The following is a 14,823-nucleotide window of genomic DNA, read 5'->3' as shown; positions in this document are numbered from 1 at the left end:
GATGTATTTATGTATATATACACCCATTATATAGACCACTACATAGCATGATTTTTAATATCGGACAACATAACTTTATGTATTTTTAGAAGGCTAAAACAATGCAGGAATTTACAGTCATTGTGAGAAGATAAATAAGTATATGAATAATAAATAATTCAATATTTTTTCTTTTTTATTTATTATATATTTTTTAATATATATTCATTTATCTACCTGAATTTTAACTGTGGGTGGTATTTAATTCCAAAGGTCCTTTCGGATAATACCCCATCTTCAGTGGAGAAATGAATCCTCTCTCTAGGATGTAAATTGCAAAATGGCTGTTTTATTTGGATTTAAAAACAGCCATTTTGCAATTTACATCCTAGAGAGAGGATTTGTTTCTCCACTGACGATGGGTTATTACCCAAAAGGACCTTTGGAATTAAATACCACCCACAGTTAAAATTCAGGTAGATAAATGAATAAATATATAAATAAAAAAGAAAAAATATTGAATTATTTATTATTCATTTACTTATTTATTTATCTTCCCACAACAACTGTACATTCCTGCATTGTTGTAGCCTTCTAAAAAATACCTTTTATTCTCTAACAATGCTTCAAGCAAACTACGCCATACTTCTAAACTTTATATATTGAATTGAAACAAAATGAAATGACACCTCTAAGCAAAAGATACATTTAAACCAGGACCAAACTCAAAGAAAACCAACCTGCCTCCTCCCTTGAGGCTTGCATTTAAGAATATCCGCGGGCTTAGAACTAACACAATTCCAGTTCAAACAGACAGATGTATATAGAAGCCAGAAATAATTGTGAGAGAAACGCATTGAAGCACAGAAATTAGGAACCCGTGCTTTTTGGAAAATCTACAACAGTGTAGTAAATAATGAGCAGTCAACGATTTCCCCACTATCAAATGATCATGAGGTTGTTTGCAGGGCAACCAAAAAGCAAATCTGCTTGCTAGTCGGTTTGCCTCAAACTCCACACTGGACCCGACACACCACTCCCTTCCTGACTTTCCTTTGTGGACAGATGCCACACTAGACGATTTGAAAATCACCCCTTCTCAGGTGCATGGTATCATAAAAAACCTAGACACCTCAAAAGCATGTGGACCAGATCTCATCCCAGCTGTGCTAATAAAAAAATGCTCTGCTGAGATTGCTCCAGTTCTCTCCAAACTTTAAAATAAATGCCTTAACGAATCTTGCTTTCCCGACTGCTGGAAAACTGCTTCTGTGATACCAGTTTTTAAGAGTTCTGGTGAAAGAACTGACTCACTAAATTATCGCCCCATTAGTCTCCTCCCACTTTTCGCCAAAATATTTGAGTCCTTAATCAAGCCCTAGTCCAACACCTAACAGCTGCTAAACTCCTGACTGACAAACAATATGGATTCAGGCAAGCCCGTTCCACAGCAGATATCCTAACTGTAGTCTCTGAACATATATACCGTTCACTGGACCAAACAGGGAGGGTAGAGCAGTGGCCCTTGATATATCTAAGGCTTTTGACAAGGTATGGCATGATGGTCTTCTAAGGAAAATTAGATCATATGGTATCACTAAAAGAATACATAATAAAATTAAATCCTTCTTAAGTAAGAGAAAAATCCAAGTTGTCCTCGATGGTCGTACATCTAAACAGTATGATATAAATGCGGGAGTGCCCCAAAGGTTTATCCTTGAACCTTTATTGTTCTTGATATTCATAAATGACCTCCCTGATAAAATTGTTTCTGAGATGGGTATGTGTATATATATATAATCTAGTTACACTCCTCAAAGTGATTTAGGGACATTGCTATATCATTGTCACTAAACCCCAAAAAAACTCAGCAGTGGAAGCAACTATGTGAGCAGGCTTGTTAGAAAGGCGTCAGTGTGGATTAAGATTTTTACCTTTCGATTTTTACATTTTTAAGAAATTTATATGTTAGTTTAGGTACAGGATAACATTATAGTGTGAGTAGGTATAAGAATTGAGCTAAGAATTTTGGCCAGTCACTGTATATTTTAGATTACAGGAGGGTTAAGATGTAGGTGCAGTACAGTACGAGTATAACTGGAGGTAAATTTTAAGTCATGGCATATTCCGTATGTATAATTAAGTAAATAGATATTTGGGCAAATTTTCAGTAGATGCAAATTGATAGAAGTTGTAGGTGTTAGTGTGTTTCTACTATTGAAGAAAGATAATTTCAGTTTTTATTTAAGAGTCATCGAGCGTTTTGCATAACAGGGAGTATCGGATTTGGTTTTGTATTGATCGTTGCAAAACCATCTAGAAAGAGGCATTGTTATGTGATGAAGATCGCTGTGCATACTTTGGTTGGTAAGTACCTAACTGGATAAGAATGAACTCTAATGCACGTTTTAGAGGTAGAAATGTATAGGTATTTAGTGATGACTGTTAGGTGGTTAGCATGTGAAGTTTAGGAGCTGGAGACTAAGGATTCCACTACTAGGGTGTGTGTAATGTAGAGTTTTAGTGGCAGCTAGAGGGGGGTGGGCAGATTGTTAGCTTTCAAGGGACGAGGTTATTAACTTACAGAAAATAGAGAATCATTAGGATTTAGGGTTTCAAGTAATGTTTTAGCTTGGGAGAAAAGAAAAGAAAAACATTTTTTTTTCCTTCTTTTCCCCTATTTAGCATGCAGGTTAGACATAGGCAGTCGTCTTGAAGGTAAAGAGAAACAATTATTATGTAGTGATTCGGAATTCGTATTTATAGGCAGTCATTAAGGTCAGGGACAAAACATTGTATCTATACAGAAAATAGTCTTAGTGACACAGCTAAGATCACTGTAGATTACAGTTACAATTATAGTAACAGTTAATTATAAGCTATCTTATATCTTATCCTATATCCAGTGGTTTGGTAGAGATACCAACGAGGCCTCTTTATCAATACAAGTGAGCATATAGTAATTGTAGATATTAAGTATATTACTTAAATAAAGTTCTTCTGACTTCGAAGGTAGATAAAATAAATCTATGTTTGTGCTAATTTCGGAAAATTTATCCTGCCTAAGATATTTTTATTTCTAGCCTTCCTTAGTACAGAGCGTGGAATTAATCATTTATGTAAGCTGAGAGAGAACGTGGTTGGTGTTTTGCTGGGGGAGAATTTAAGCCTAAGCAAGGAACCAAAAGTAAAGACAACTGCATGTATAAATTATTAAAATACACATAATTACAAATTACAAAATGAAATAAGAAATTTAAAAGAGAAGAAAAACAAAGTATCTTTTTAGAATGAGGATGATTTAGGATAACACTTATCTTGCCACGAGCATCACAGCAGTTCCAGTAACACGGATAACCATATTTGGTGGAGGGGTGGAGTGATTTCTTTGACTGGATATTATACGTGTTTGTAACTATTTATAGGAGATAAATTCATCTTTCGAATTCAATGCACATGCATGTATATGTTAATTATACTTTTTTTTTTTTCATTTGATTTAAATAAAAGTTGAATATGATTTACAAGATATGCATTTAATTTATTGGATGCAATTTTTGTTTTCTGTTTTTCAGTCTTTGTTATGTGATATAAATAGTTTGACGAATGATGGCCATCGATGGGCACAAGAAGATATCTTCCAATTAGAAAGTCAGCTTCTTTTGGCCACTCAAGAACCACTTTGCCTTGATCCGAACCCTTCTATCTTCTTTGCTATGAATCATCAGCAATATGAAAATAAGAAGTTCAATGACCCAGCACTTTACCAGTAAGTATAATAGATCTTTACAATAAGCAGGAATTATATTCAGCAAGTGCACACATATTGAAAGCATGTCATAAAAAGCAATAATCAATATAAATTTCAATACCATGGAAAAAAGTCATATAATAACATTACTAGTAAATGTTTTAGACTTTTAAACTAAGCAGAAAGAAGGAGAAACATCCGAAGTAAAAATAGAGAGATTCTTACAGGCTTAATGGAACTTAAACACTATATTTCATTTTTTACCCGTATACTATTTTCACTTCTGGATAAGATGTACCAACTCAGAAATAGATCAGTGTATTTTAGTTAAATTTAGTTTTGTTGTATTTTAGTAAAATATGCTAGAAATGAATGTCAGATATAGTGGTTTGGTAGGTAATTGGGTACCTTACTCCAATCACCTACCACTGGATAAAAGTATGTGTCAAGTTCACTCTGTTTGAAGAAGAGAACAAATTAAAATTAAAATGATACATAGTTGACAATCATCCATATTTTTGTGCTCCGTCTTGTTTCAAAAGTCATTTTTTTCTTGTAGATCCGTCAAGAAATATTCACAAGCTGCCGTGAACAGGAAACGGAAATTTGCTAAAGCTGCTGCCCCAAAAGAACTGCGACTTTTGGATTTTATTAACCGAAAAAGACTTCGAAAAGGTGCAACCGCGGGAGCAAATGGCAAACTCGTACGTAGATTGATGACTATCATCTTTTCCTGTTCCTTTTCTTTCAATGTACATTGGCCTAAAAATTACTTTTTAAATATTGTCAGCATTTTAAACTACTCTTGTTTATAATTATCATATTTTTTATAAATTCCCAACTTAGTGCCTCCTTCATTGATGTTCCCCCTTTTCCCAGCCAGGTTGGTTATCACAAAAGTGATCAACTAGTGAACATAACTGTTTCTTTTTCTTTCTCTACTTTTTTTATGAAAATCATTTCAGACATGGTACGAAGCCACTTTATGTAAAAACACAACAAAAACAAAAGATAATTTAAAAAAAAAAAGAGATGTATGTTGGCCTTTTGAAGGACCAACGCTCTAGGTAGGAGGAAAATAATCAGTGGGAAGAGCATTTTGCAAATCTGTATTTCTTTGAAAGAAGATACTGGAATAACAATGGTTTACACTGAAGTATTATAACCGACTTGATGGAGGCCACTAAACAAATGAGTTGAATCCTTCAAACTGTTTTCCAATCTTTCTCTTACTCGGGAATGCTGATCACGTTGTGATAATGGTAGAAATCGCCCTTAATTCTCGACCAAAAACTGAAGACCCACTGGTCAAAACAACGAGGTATTATAAAAAGGCTGAATAGGAAGCCATCAAGGATCTCATCAGAGATGCCCCATGGGGAAATATCTTTTCTCTTCCAGCTGAAGTGCGCAAATGAGACCACTGAATGGTTCAAAACTGCAATTGAAGCACATGTTCCCACACGAAAATTCTATAGCAAGCCCCACTCGCCCCAATGGTTTACTTATACTTGTGCAGCTGCCATTGCTCAAAGGCAGCATGCGTACCGCAGATTCAACCGACACAAGTCTAGTTCAAACAGACAGAAGTATATAGAAGCCAGAAATAATTGTAAGAGAGAAATAGTGACAGCTAAGACAGAATACACTGAAACCACCAGAAAACGCATCGAAGCACAGAAATTAGGAACCCGTGCTTTTTGGAAAATCTACAACAGTGTAGTAAATAATGGGCAGTTAACGATTCCCCCACTATCAAATGATCACGAGGTTAATTGCACGGCAACCGAGAAGGCTAACCTACTTGCCAGTCAGTTTGCCTAAAACTCCACATTAGACCCAGCACATCACTCCCTCCCTGACTTTCCTTTGCAGACAGATGCCACCCTAGATGACTGGAAAATTACCCCTTCCCAGGTACATTGTATGATAAAAAACCTAGACACCTCAAAAGCATGTGGACCGGATCTCATCCCAGTTGTGCTATTAAAAAAATGCTCTGCTGAGGTTGCTCCAGTTCTCTTCAAACTTTAAAATAAATGCCTTAACGAATTGTGCTTTCCTGACTGCTGGGAAACTAGAACTGACCCATTAAATTATCGCCCCATTAGCCTTCTTCCACTTTTCGCCAAAATATTTGAGTCCTTAATTAATCAAACTCTAGTCCATCACCTTACAGCTGCAAAACTCCTGACCGACAATCAATATGGATTTAGACAAGCCCGTTCCACAGCAGATATCCTAACTGTAATCTATGAACGTATATACCGTTCACTGGACAAAACAGGGGAGGTTAGAGCGGTAGCCCTTGATATATCTAAGGCTTTTGACAAGGTATGGCATGATGGTCTTCTAAGGAAAATTAGATCATATGGTATCACTAAAAGAATACATAATGTAATTAAATCCTTCTTAAGTAAGAGAAAAATCCAAGTTGTCCTTGATGGTCATACATCTAAACAATATATCATATAAATGTGGGAGTACCTCAGGGGTCTGTCCTCGGACCTTTATTATTCTTGATATTCATAAATGACCTCCCTGATAAAATTGTTTCGGAGATGGGTATATTTGCCGATGACACCACTCTCTATAACAGGCAAGAGGGGAAAACAAATGAACACATATCTAAGGAAATGGCAGAAACACTAGAGGATGACCTCCAATCTGTAGTGGAGTGGTTCAATGCTACCAAGACTAAGCTTGTTTCCTTCAATGATTACAAAAAACCTTCACTACCACCAATAGCAATGGCCAAGAACACATTACCCGAAAGTACTTCCTTTAAACTCCTCGGCCTAACGTTTACAGGGAACATGAACTGGAATAGATACCTTGAGAGCATTGCGAAGACTGCTGCAAAGAAGGTGGGCTCTCTCTACCGTTCTACAAAACTACTTACACCTGAAAGTATCTTGTACCTCTATAAGGCCACTATTCGCCCATGTATGGAGTACTGTTGCCACATTTGGGCTGGTGCATCTGCTACTTGTCTCTCACTTCTTGACAGGGTTCAAAAGAGAGTCGGCAACCTGATAGGTCCTAACTGTCATCTAAGCTTCAGCCTCTGTCCCATTGATGAAATGTTGCATACCTCTGCCTGTTTTACAAGTACTTTAATAGTGAATGCTCTGACGAACTACAACCACTTGTACCCCCTCAATGTGAATACCTCTGACAAACCCGACAAGCTGTAAAATCCCACCTCTTCACAGTAGAGATCCCTAGGTGTAAGAAAGCATTCCATGAACAAAGCTTCTTTCTTAGAACTGCACGCCTGTGGAACTCTGTTCCGTCTGCTTGCTTCCCACATGACTACAACCTGGATGTCTTCAAGTCCAACGTAAACAAATTCCTGATGAACCGCCTCCTTGAGTAGACATTTTTATTAAACCCCCACACTAACGTACTGTACATGCAGTAACCCTTATCCCTGAGTGGCTTCCGGGCCTTGATAAGTGGTGATCACCTTGTAAAAAAAAAAAAAAAAAAAAAAAAGAAAAAAAAAAAGCATTCTACTACAATAGTTTCTTCCCCAGAACTGCTGGACTTTGGAACTCCCTTCCGGGATTCTGCTTTCCCAACTGTACTGACATGCAGAAGTTCAAGTGTAATGTGAACAGACATCTTGCTACTCATCTCCCTTCATGATACCCCTGCAACTTATGTCCCCGATAGTAGCTCCCTACTTTAAAGTGGCACTGTACCTTGTTTGGGGTGAAAATTGAATTAAAAAAAAAAAATGTCTGCATTATTGTATTCAGTTTTATTTGAAATTTATTAAGCAGCTATTTGAATACTAATTTCCTTTTGTAATTAATCCTCTAAACATCTAAAATCAATATTATTTATCTAATGGATCGATGTTAATGCGTGACCCTGTTTGTTATCTGCCATTCCTTTAAGTTTATTTTATTTTTTAGATTCCAGATCCTAATAATTACAAATCTCCAAACTTGTCGGTACCAGAAAATATTGATGTAAGTATTTATTTCTCATCTTATGAGCCAAATAAGCTGCTGTTTTGTATGGATAGAGAAAAAAAAAATGAAAATTACAAAGAACCCCTCCACCCTCACTAAAAAAACAAAAAGACAAATCTTTTTATGATAAATATAATGATTATTTTTAATCACTTTGAATATCTACATGTTTTCATTTACAAAATGCTTGGTATAAATTAAACATTTTTTTAATAATCTTTCATTACAGAACTATTTGAAGTGTTTCATATTGTTTGTATTACTTCTTTGATTGGACTATTGTTCTCATCTTGAGTGTTATTTGTGCAATGTTTCGTCAAGTATGTTGGTGGCCATCTTGAAAAAGAAAAGAAAAAAGTTGCTAGCTCTGTAGATGGTTTCATATTTTTGGATTTTTTTTTCCACTGTGGTTTCGTAAGAGAGGTAACTCTAATAAAGAACGAGGTCAAAATAATTGACAGGGATGCAAGATGATGAGTTAGACAACTATAGGAGCGGCACATATGCTAAAAATAAATTACTAAGCAGATTGAGCGTGAAAATTAACAGTATTTGGGAACCTTTTAATTATAAAGAAAAACAAAAATTGTACAACCTCTCCTTAAAATTTCAACAGTAAAAGGAACATAATCCCCTGTCAAACTTCATTAGTTACCTCCCTTTGTCAGTTAAATTACCTTTTCTTCTTTCTTTTCCAAGATGATGATCAACGTGCCTGATGAAGGTCGAAGGTTACATCGACTGAAATGTTACACAAATAACACTCAAGATGAGAACAATAGTCCGATAAAAACAAGTGATACAAACAATCAGCTCTCATCTAAAAAATTTGGTACTATTTCATATTGGTAAAGTATAATGAATAGCTGTTTTGGTACTATTTCATATTGGTAAAGTATAACGAATAACTGTTTCTATTGGTTGCTTTGAGAGTTGGAAATCATGAATGACTGAAAAGTACCAGAATATTAGAATGTAACCTGCATCATGATGAATAGCTTCAGATTAAAAAATTGGAAATCTTAGCTGCAGTTTGGTACTCTTTGAGTACCATAATAGCTGTGAAATGTGAGTTAGAGAATGTGACAGATATGTGGAAGTAGTGGCTAGCAGGATGGACCATAGCAAATGTTCTTACTATGTTGAAAAGCTCCAAAAGAAAAATATGACAAGATCCAGGCAAAGCATTGCAGACCTTGAGGTGAGAGATGGGTGTTGAAGTGGCAATAATGAAGGTGCTGAGCAAAGATTTTAGCTACTCCTAATAAAAGAGTTGTGAGGGCCAACTACTACTCAATGCCAATGGCCAAGAGAACCATTTTATGAAACCCAAGAAACTTCTCAACAAAATCAAAAAACTAGTTGAGTTGGGAATGCTCTGCGTCTTCTCAAAACTAGTTGCACCATGTGCAGAACAAAAGTGGCCAACCTCCAATTTTCATCAATTCCTACATGTTTTGAAAACCAAGTTCCTTTAACTGTGTTGATCTTTGAGTGTGCTTCAGAAAGGAACTTGGACCAAATTCAGATGTTCACTGTTTTCAAGTACTGAATGGAAACAGTGGCTGTGAGAAAGTTATGCATGTGCCAGTAGAACTCGGCTCTAAATTACACCTCAGGGAAGCCCCAATGTGATTGTCTTAGAGCTTCTTTGACTTCCATAGTCCCAACATCCCAACAGCAACTGTACCAGCTGTAATACCAGGATTAAACTGGTGTTCAGGCATCTACTTAAGAACACAGTAAAGGTTGCATATTCCCAGTTCAAGTTCTACAGGGTAAAACGATAAAATTTTCGTCCAATAATATGATGAAACCAATATTCTTTTTTTTGTTGTAGGCCATCTACTAGTTGGCCAGTTGTGTACAAAGCCCAAGAGCAATAAGAACCTTTTATCATGTCTTAAAGTGACATGATATTCAATGAGTGAGATTGAAGATGCACTGTTGTACAACTCATACTCTCTACCGATCCAAGTTATGACAACAGGACAATTGCCAGCATCCTCAAAATGCATTGCTGGATTACCACAAATAACAGACATGTCTAAGGTGATAAAAATAAAGTTTCTGATCATGGTTATAATCTTTGATGTGGTTTCAAGTGAAGGCCACATCATGCCACCTCAAAGTTAGCTTGAAAGTCAACATCAAAATGTACCTGAATGTATTTGGATGGCTTGAAATTCAACATCAAAATGTACTTGGATGGTGATCCCCTGGTGCAATCAGACCCTGAGTGTGGCAGCAGAACTCGGCACCAGCCCACAAGTTAAAAAAAACCCAGGCTTGGTTTCAGGAGGAGTGCTATGACTTTGTATCCTTCTCTCACAGACCCCCCCCCCCAACCTTCCCCGACCTGAACCCGCTAGACTACTTTGTTTGGGCATATGTCGAAAACAACACCAAAGTCAGTCTGATCGCTGTCATCCACAGAGTATTTGCTGATCTTCTTCTGGTGCTTGTGGAAAAGGCATGTTCCCAGTTCCGGATCGAGGTAGTGATTGAGGCTAAAAGTGACTACATTGAATAGATGTAAGCTCTACTACATAATCAAGTTATGAAAAGAAAAATCACAGAAACCGGGCCATAGTTAGAATTTAATGCGCAAATAGGAATTGTGGTGCAAGGGGTGGGGGTTATTTAGTTAAGGGTGATGTTTTCTATGTCTTCATCAAGTTCCAAGAGTTCAAGCAAGGAAATCCGAGCGAATCAGCGTGATGAAAAGGTATATCTTAATAATTGGAAGCCAACCACAAAGATGTAAGTAAATGAGCTTTGAGTATGTCCTAAAAAGATCAGATAGTTACAAAATGAAACAAAGCCATAATTAATAGAACAACCAGGCGAAAGAAACGATCAGGGCACTTTTGGACGAAAGAAGTCGTCAATTTCGAGAGAGGTAAAGTGAGACCTCAGTTTACGGCATAAGGGTGGCTGAATGAAGCAACTGACATAGATCAGAGGAGGTATTCCCTACACCCAAAAAAGTAAATGCCAGGAAGATCAGAGAGATTCTGGTCTAATAAAAAATAAAATTATGAAGTCAGTTGAAAAGGGCTGACTAAAGGAGTTTTTTTTTTTTTTGAGGGGCCTGATCTTCCTTAGGCAAGTGGTTATATAGATAGAGAGAAAAATGTACTAGAATTTAAAAAATGTGTACATTTTTGGAAAATAGGAAGGAGAGGAATGTTACAAGAAAAGGGTCCCCTTTTCTTGTAAGTAAGAAAAACATTAGATAAGGAAAACTGAATTAAAATAAGGTCATCTAAAAAGCGAACAATAGAAAATTAAAAATATGTTGAAAAATAAGTTAGGTCGAAAAATAGGTTAGAAGAATTCTTTGTCTGCAGAAATGGTTTGGACATGTGCGAACCATGCATGTTTAACCCACTTGAGTTTCCTACGTGTTTGAAGTCATACATGACGTCATAGCAGAAAATGAATTCTCAATATAGTTTGCTAGTTTTAGGAGATTAGAGAGAGTTGGACAGACGGGAGACAAAGCTGACATTGATCAGAAGTGAGTCCTGCTTTGGAAGCGAAGGGTTAGAAAGTTTTAATCATGCAGTCGATTTTGAATTCTTGGATGTCATGATCATTGCAACCAGCCGAATGTAATAAAAGAACACATATTTTGTAACTGCGTCTTCGTGTCGTCGATTCTACCAAATTGAAGGTAATGTGAAATAATCGTTAATATGAACTTTGTATCCTCCCATCTTAATGAACTTTGTCTCCCTCATCGTTATAATGAACATTGTGTATAACTCCTCTAAGAAATGTGTCCCCCTCTCCATCTAAGTAATGACCGTCCCCTCCTGTATCATAAGAACTGATAACCCTCCTCTCTAAATATATGTTATAAGAACCACAGACAGTAAAATGTATAAATGTCGTTCTCTCTTCTATGTCTTCCCCTCATCAATATGAATGACCCCTATGCAACAGTGTAACGTTGTTTTATTTAGGGCAACACTTTTATGGTTCAACCCAGATTCTTGAGGTTGTTTCTTTAAATGAACTGTATTTGTCAAAAGATCCTTTATGCAATGTACTTTTAATTTTGTAAACACATTAATTATTGCCTGCCTTATTTCTTTCTTTTGGTAAGAATATTCGGCAATGTTTTTGAAAATACTAAATATTTTTTTTTTTATGAAATGCATATTCTTCTAATCATTATTTTATCAATAAAAGTAAAGGTAAAAACAGAAGAATTCTGATATTGCGCTTATTAATAAAAAAAATTGAAAATGTGGAAAAGTGACATGGAAGCCAAAGAACTGCAAATCTGTTAGAGATGGAAGTGATGGTTAGTGTTTGGAAACTACAACAACTGGAAGGTTCTAATCAATATTTATGTGCTGTGTGTTGAAAAAAGGAGATTTTAATGCAACATGGGTCCACAAAAGAATAATGGCTTGTCTGGAAAGCTAGGACCAAACCCTAACTACAAGTGTAAGAAGTATCTGGGACAAACATTAAACTGCTGACCTTGTATTGAGATAAAGTTGGATGACATTCCTTTAAAGTGGTGGAATGTGTTATTTGGGGATATTTTAAGTATTTGAGATGGTTATAAGTTTACTTCTACCATTAGAGTAAAATCGGCATATGGCATAAATTCTGGGAACTCTTGCTATTCCTGATATTACAAGCTATTCTTCTCACTGGGTGTCTGAAGATACTGTCTTCTTGACCTAAAATGTACCAACCATTGATGTTTTTCCTTTCCCTTTTACAAAACTCAACCGTGTTCTGCAAAGCCAAAACAGCAACTATCCTCTACAAAATGAGTTAATATGCCATAAAACAAAATAGCGCTCTCACTATCAGGGTCAGTGCATATAACAGCTGTGTTAGGTGTGTGATCTTGTATGGAAGTGAATGTTAGCCCCCCCCTTCAATTCTCACATGTCTTTAGTGTAATGACAGCAATGCTCAAATGGATATGCATTGTCGGATCAGGGTATCAGTATATGGTGTAAATTCTGATATCACAAGCTATTCCTCTCACTACCATGTGATACTATTAGATTTGGCTATCTGAAGATATTGTTTTCCTGACCTAAAATGTACCAAACATTAATGTTTTTTTTCTTTCCTTTTGCAATCATGTTCTACTAAGCCCAAAACAACTTTCCTCTACAGAAAGGATTGATATGCTATAAAACAAAACAGCCATTTCACTATCACGGAAACAGCTGTGTTAAGTGTGTTAGTGTTGGGTACTCAATCACTCCTCACTTATCTGTCTTAAGTATAATGACAGTAATGATAAGATGGATATGCAATATCGGATCAGCGTATCAGCTCCAATACCCTGTTGGCAAGGTTGAATATTCCAAAGCTTGATAAGCTTCTAACAAACTGGGATTGCAGACTGCCAGAAGATGTCAGATCTCTAATGAGCGTAAATATGATGATAAAATGGACAATGATAACAGCTTCCAACTCAGTCTTAAAAGGTTCTTTGTTTTAATAATCAGTCAATTGAAATTTATATTTCCAGGTTGACAAATATGCAACTGAAAAACCATTGGAGAAGAAATCGCCTACAGACAACAATCACGTAAGTAATGGTTGTTTTACTTATTATCCATTTGAGTGTCTCTTTTCAAATCCAATCCACTTAGAAAACATTGTGAAAACATTTCTGAAGTCCCTGCATAGAAATCTATTCAAACAGAAAAATGTGATTAATAAGTTATTAATAAATTGTATACCAGGTTTTGAACAATCACATTCTATGGAATTGATTTGCTCAGTGTTGCCTATTCACAAAATATATTTAATATGATATTTTAATTCATGCAGATTTCAGATTTAGTATTATAGAGTCAATCTTGAATTGATTATTATATTGTAACCAATATATACTAGTGCACCCTCCTCAGCATGGTTTAGTTGTAAAATAAGCTTAAATATGGTATTTTAATTCATGCAGCTTTTGTATTTATTATTACAGAGCCAATTCTCTATTGAATATTATATTGTACCCAATATATAGTAATGATTTGAAAAGTTAATTAAAAAATGACTTCTTAGAATCAAAACCAAAACATTTAGCATTCTAGCCTTGGTCATTACCATTTGAGCTATCGACAGAAGAAAACTTTAAAATTAAGCAACGTCAAGCTACGAATGTATACTTGTACATGTGCTCATCAGAACACAATTGCAAATTATTTAAGACTTCTACCCGTCCTAGCTGATGGAACGCGAGCATACTAATCCCATGGATTAAATAAAGTGTTCTGTTTGAAATTCCGTGCAGATTCCTGAGTTTGGTAAGAGACACTTGAAGACGGTTGGAGGTTGCATCAACTGAAACATTGTGAAAATAAGTCAAGATGAGAACCGTAGTTCGAATAATCTATATAATGCAAATGACAATCCTCATTTCAAAAATTCAGAAATTTTTTTTCTAAATCAGATATTGGTTGAGGAACACCTTCTTGAAGTTGAAATGGCAGAAGGTCAAAAAGAGACGGCACGAATTGCATTTTACCAACGGGTGGCAGATGAGATTTATTTTGGAGAACAATCAGATGGAAACTCAAAGGGGGAAAAATGCAGGTGAGTTTAATATGAAAGTATTTGAGATTTTCTAGTCATGTTTTAATATAACTCGTTTTTCATTTCATATTGTTAGATTTTCTGATCATTTTTTTTTTATATATAATCTATTTCTTATTTCTTAATGTTAGATATTGAGTTCTTGTGAAGTGACGATCAAATCATTTAAAAACGTCTGCTGTATTTGTTGTTATTGTTACATAAGTTGAACTTCTGCATAGAACTCACAAAGGTTATACTTTTATATCCAGCATGTAGTCTTCCTTGTTGGTCCTGGTTTTACGACTGATACTGAGAGCAGCAAGGTCGAATGATTGCATGCAAAGTCAGAGTAGGTTTGACCCAGAATATACAAAGGAATGTTGCAAACCAACATTGCCACTTTTTTTATTTTTATTTTTTTTTTTACATGGGGGGGGGGGGGGTCACCACTTATCAAGGCCCAGGAGCCACTCGGAGATGAGGGTTATTGTGTGTACAGTAATCAATGGGATAGTATCGTAGTAATAGTTAGTATTGGGGATTTGA

At 35.8% G+C, this 14,823-nt stretch overlaps 1 protein-coding gene across 2 annotated transcripts in view; it reads left to right on the top strand.

The window, feature by feature from the left end:
* The window catches only part of LOC145303396 (uncharacterized), a 114,883-nt gene that overhangs the window by 46,634 nt on the left and 53,426 nt on the right, over positions 1–14,823 (top strand). For both annotated transcript variants that reach the window (XM_080144705.1, XM_080144704.1), the window contains exons 8-12: positions 3,555–3,748; positions 4,290–4,434; positions 7,654–7,710; positions 13,229–13,288; positions 14,153–14,295. In XM_080144705.1, coding sequence (XP_080000831.1) covers positions 3,555–3,748; positions 4,290–4,434; positions 7,654–7,710; positions 13,229–13,288; positions 14,153–14,295 — 599 coding nt within the window. The remainder of the gene's footprint in view (positions 1–3,554; positions 3,749–4,289; positions 4,435–7,653; positions 7,711–13,228; positions 13,289–14,152; positions 14,296–14,823) is intronic.

This window comes from Euprymna scolopes, chromosome 19, assembly GCF_053919585.1.
Source record: "Euprymna scolopes isolate OS-2025 chromosome 19, ASM5391958v1, whole genome shotgun sequence".
In the NCBI taxonomy this organism is placed as follows: domain Eukaryota; kingdom Metazoa; phylum Mollusca; class Cephalopoda; order Sepiida; family Sepiolidae; genus Euprymna; species Euprymna scolopes.
The sequence above is the reverse complement of the archived record's forward strand: the minus strand, read 5'-3'. Positions and strand labels throughout refer to the sequence as shown.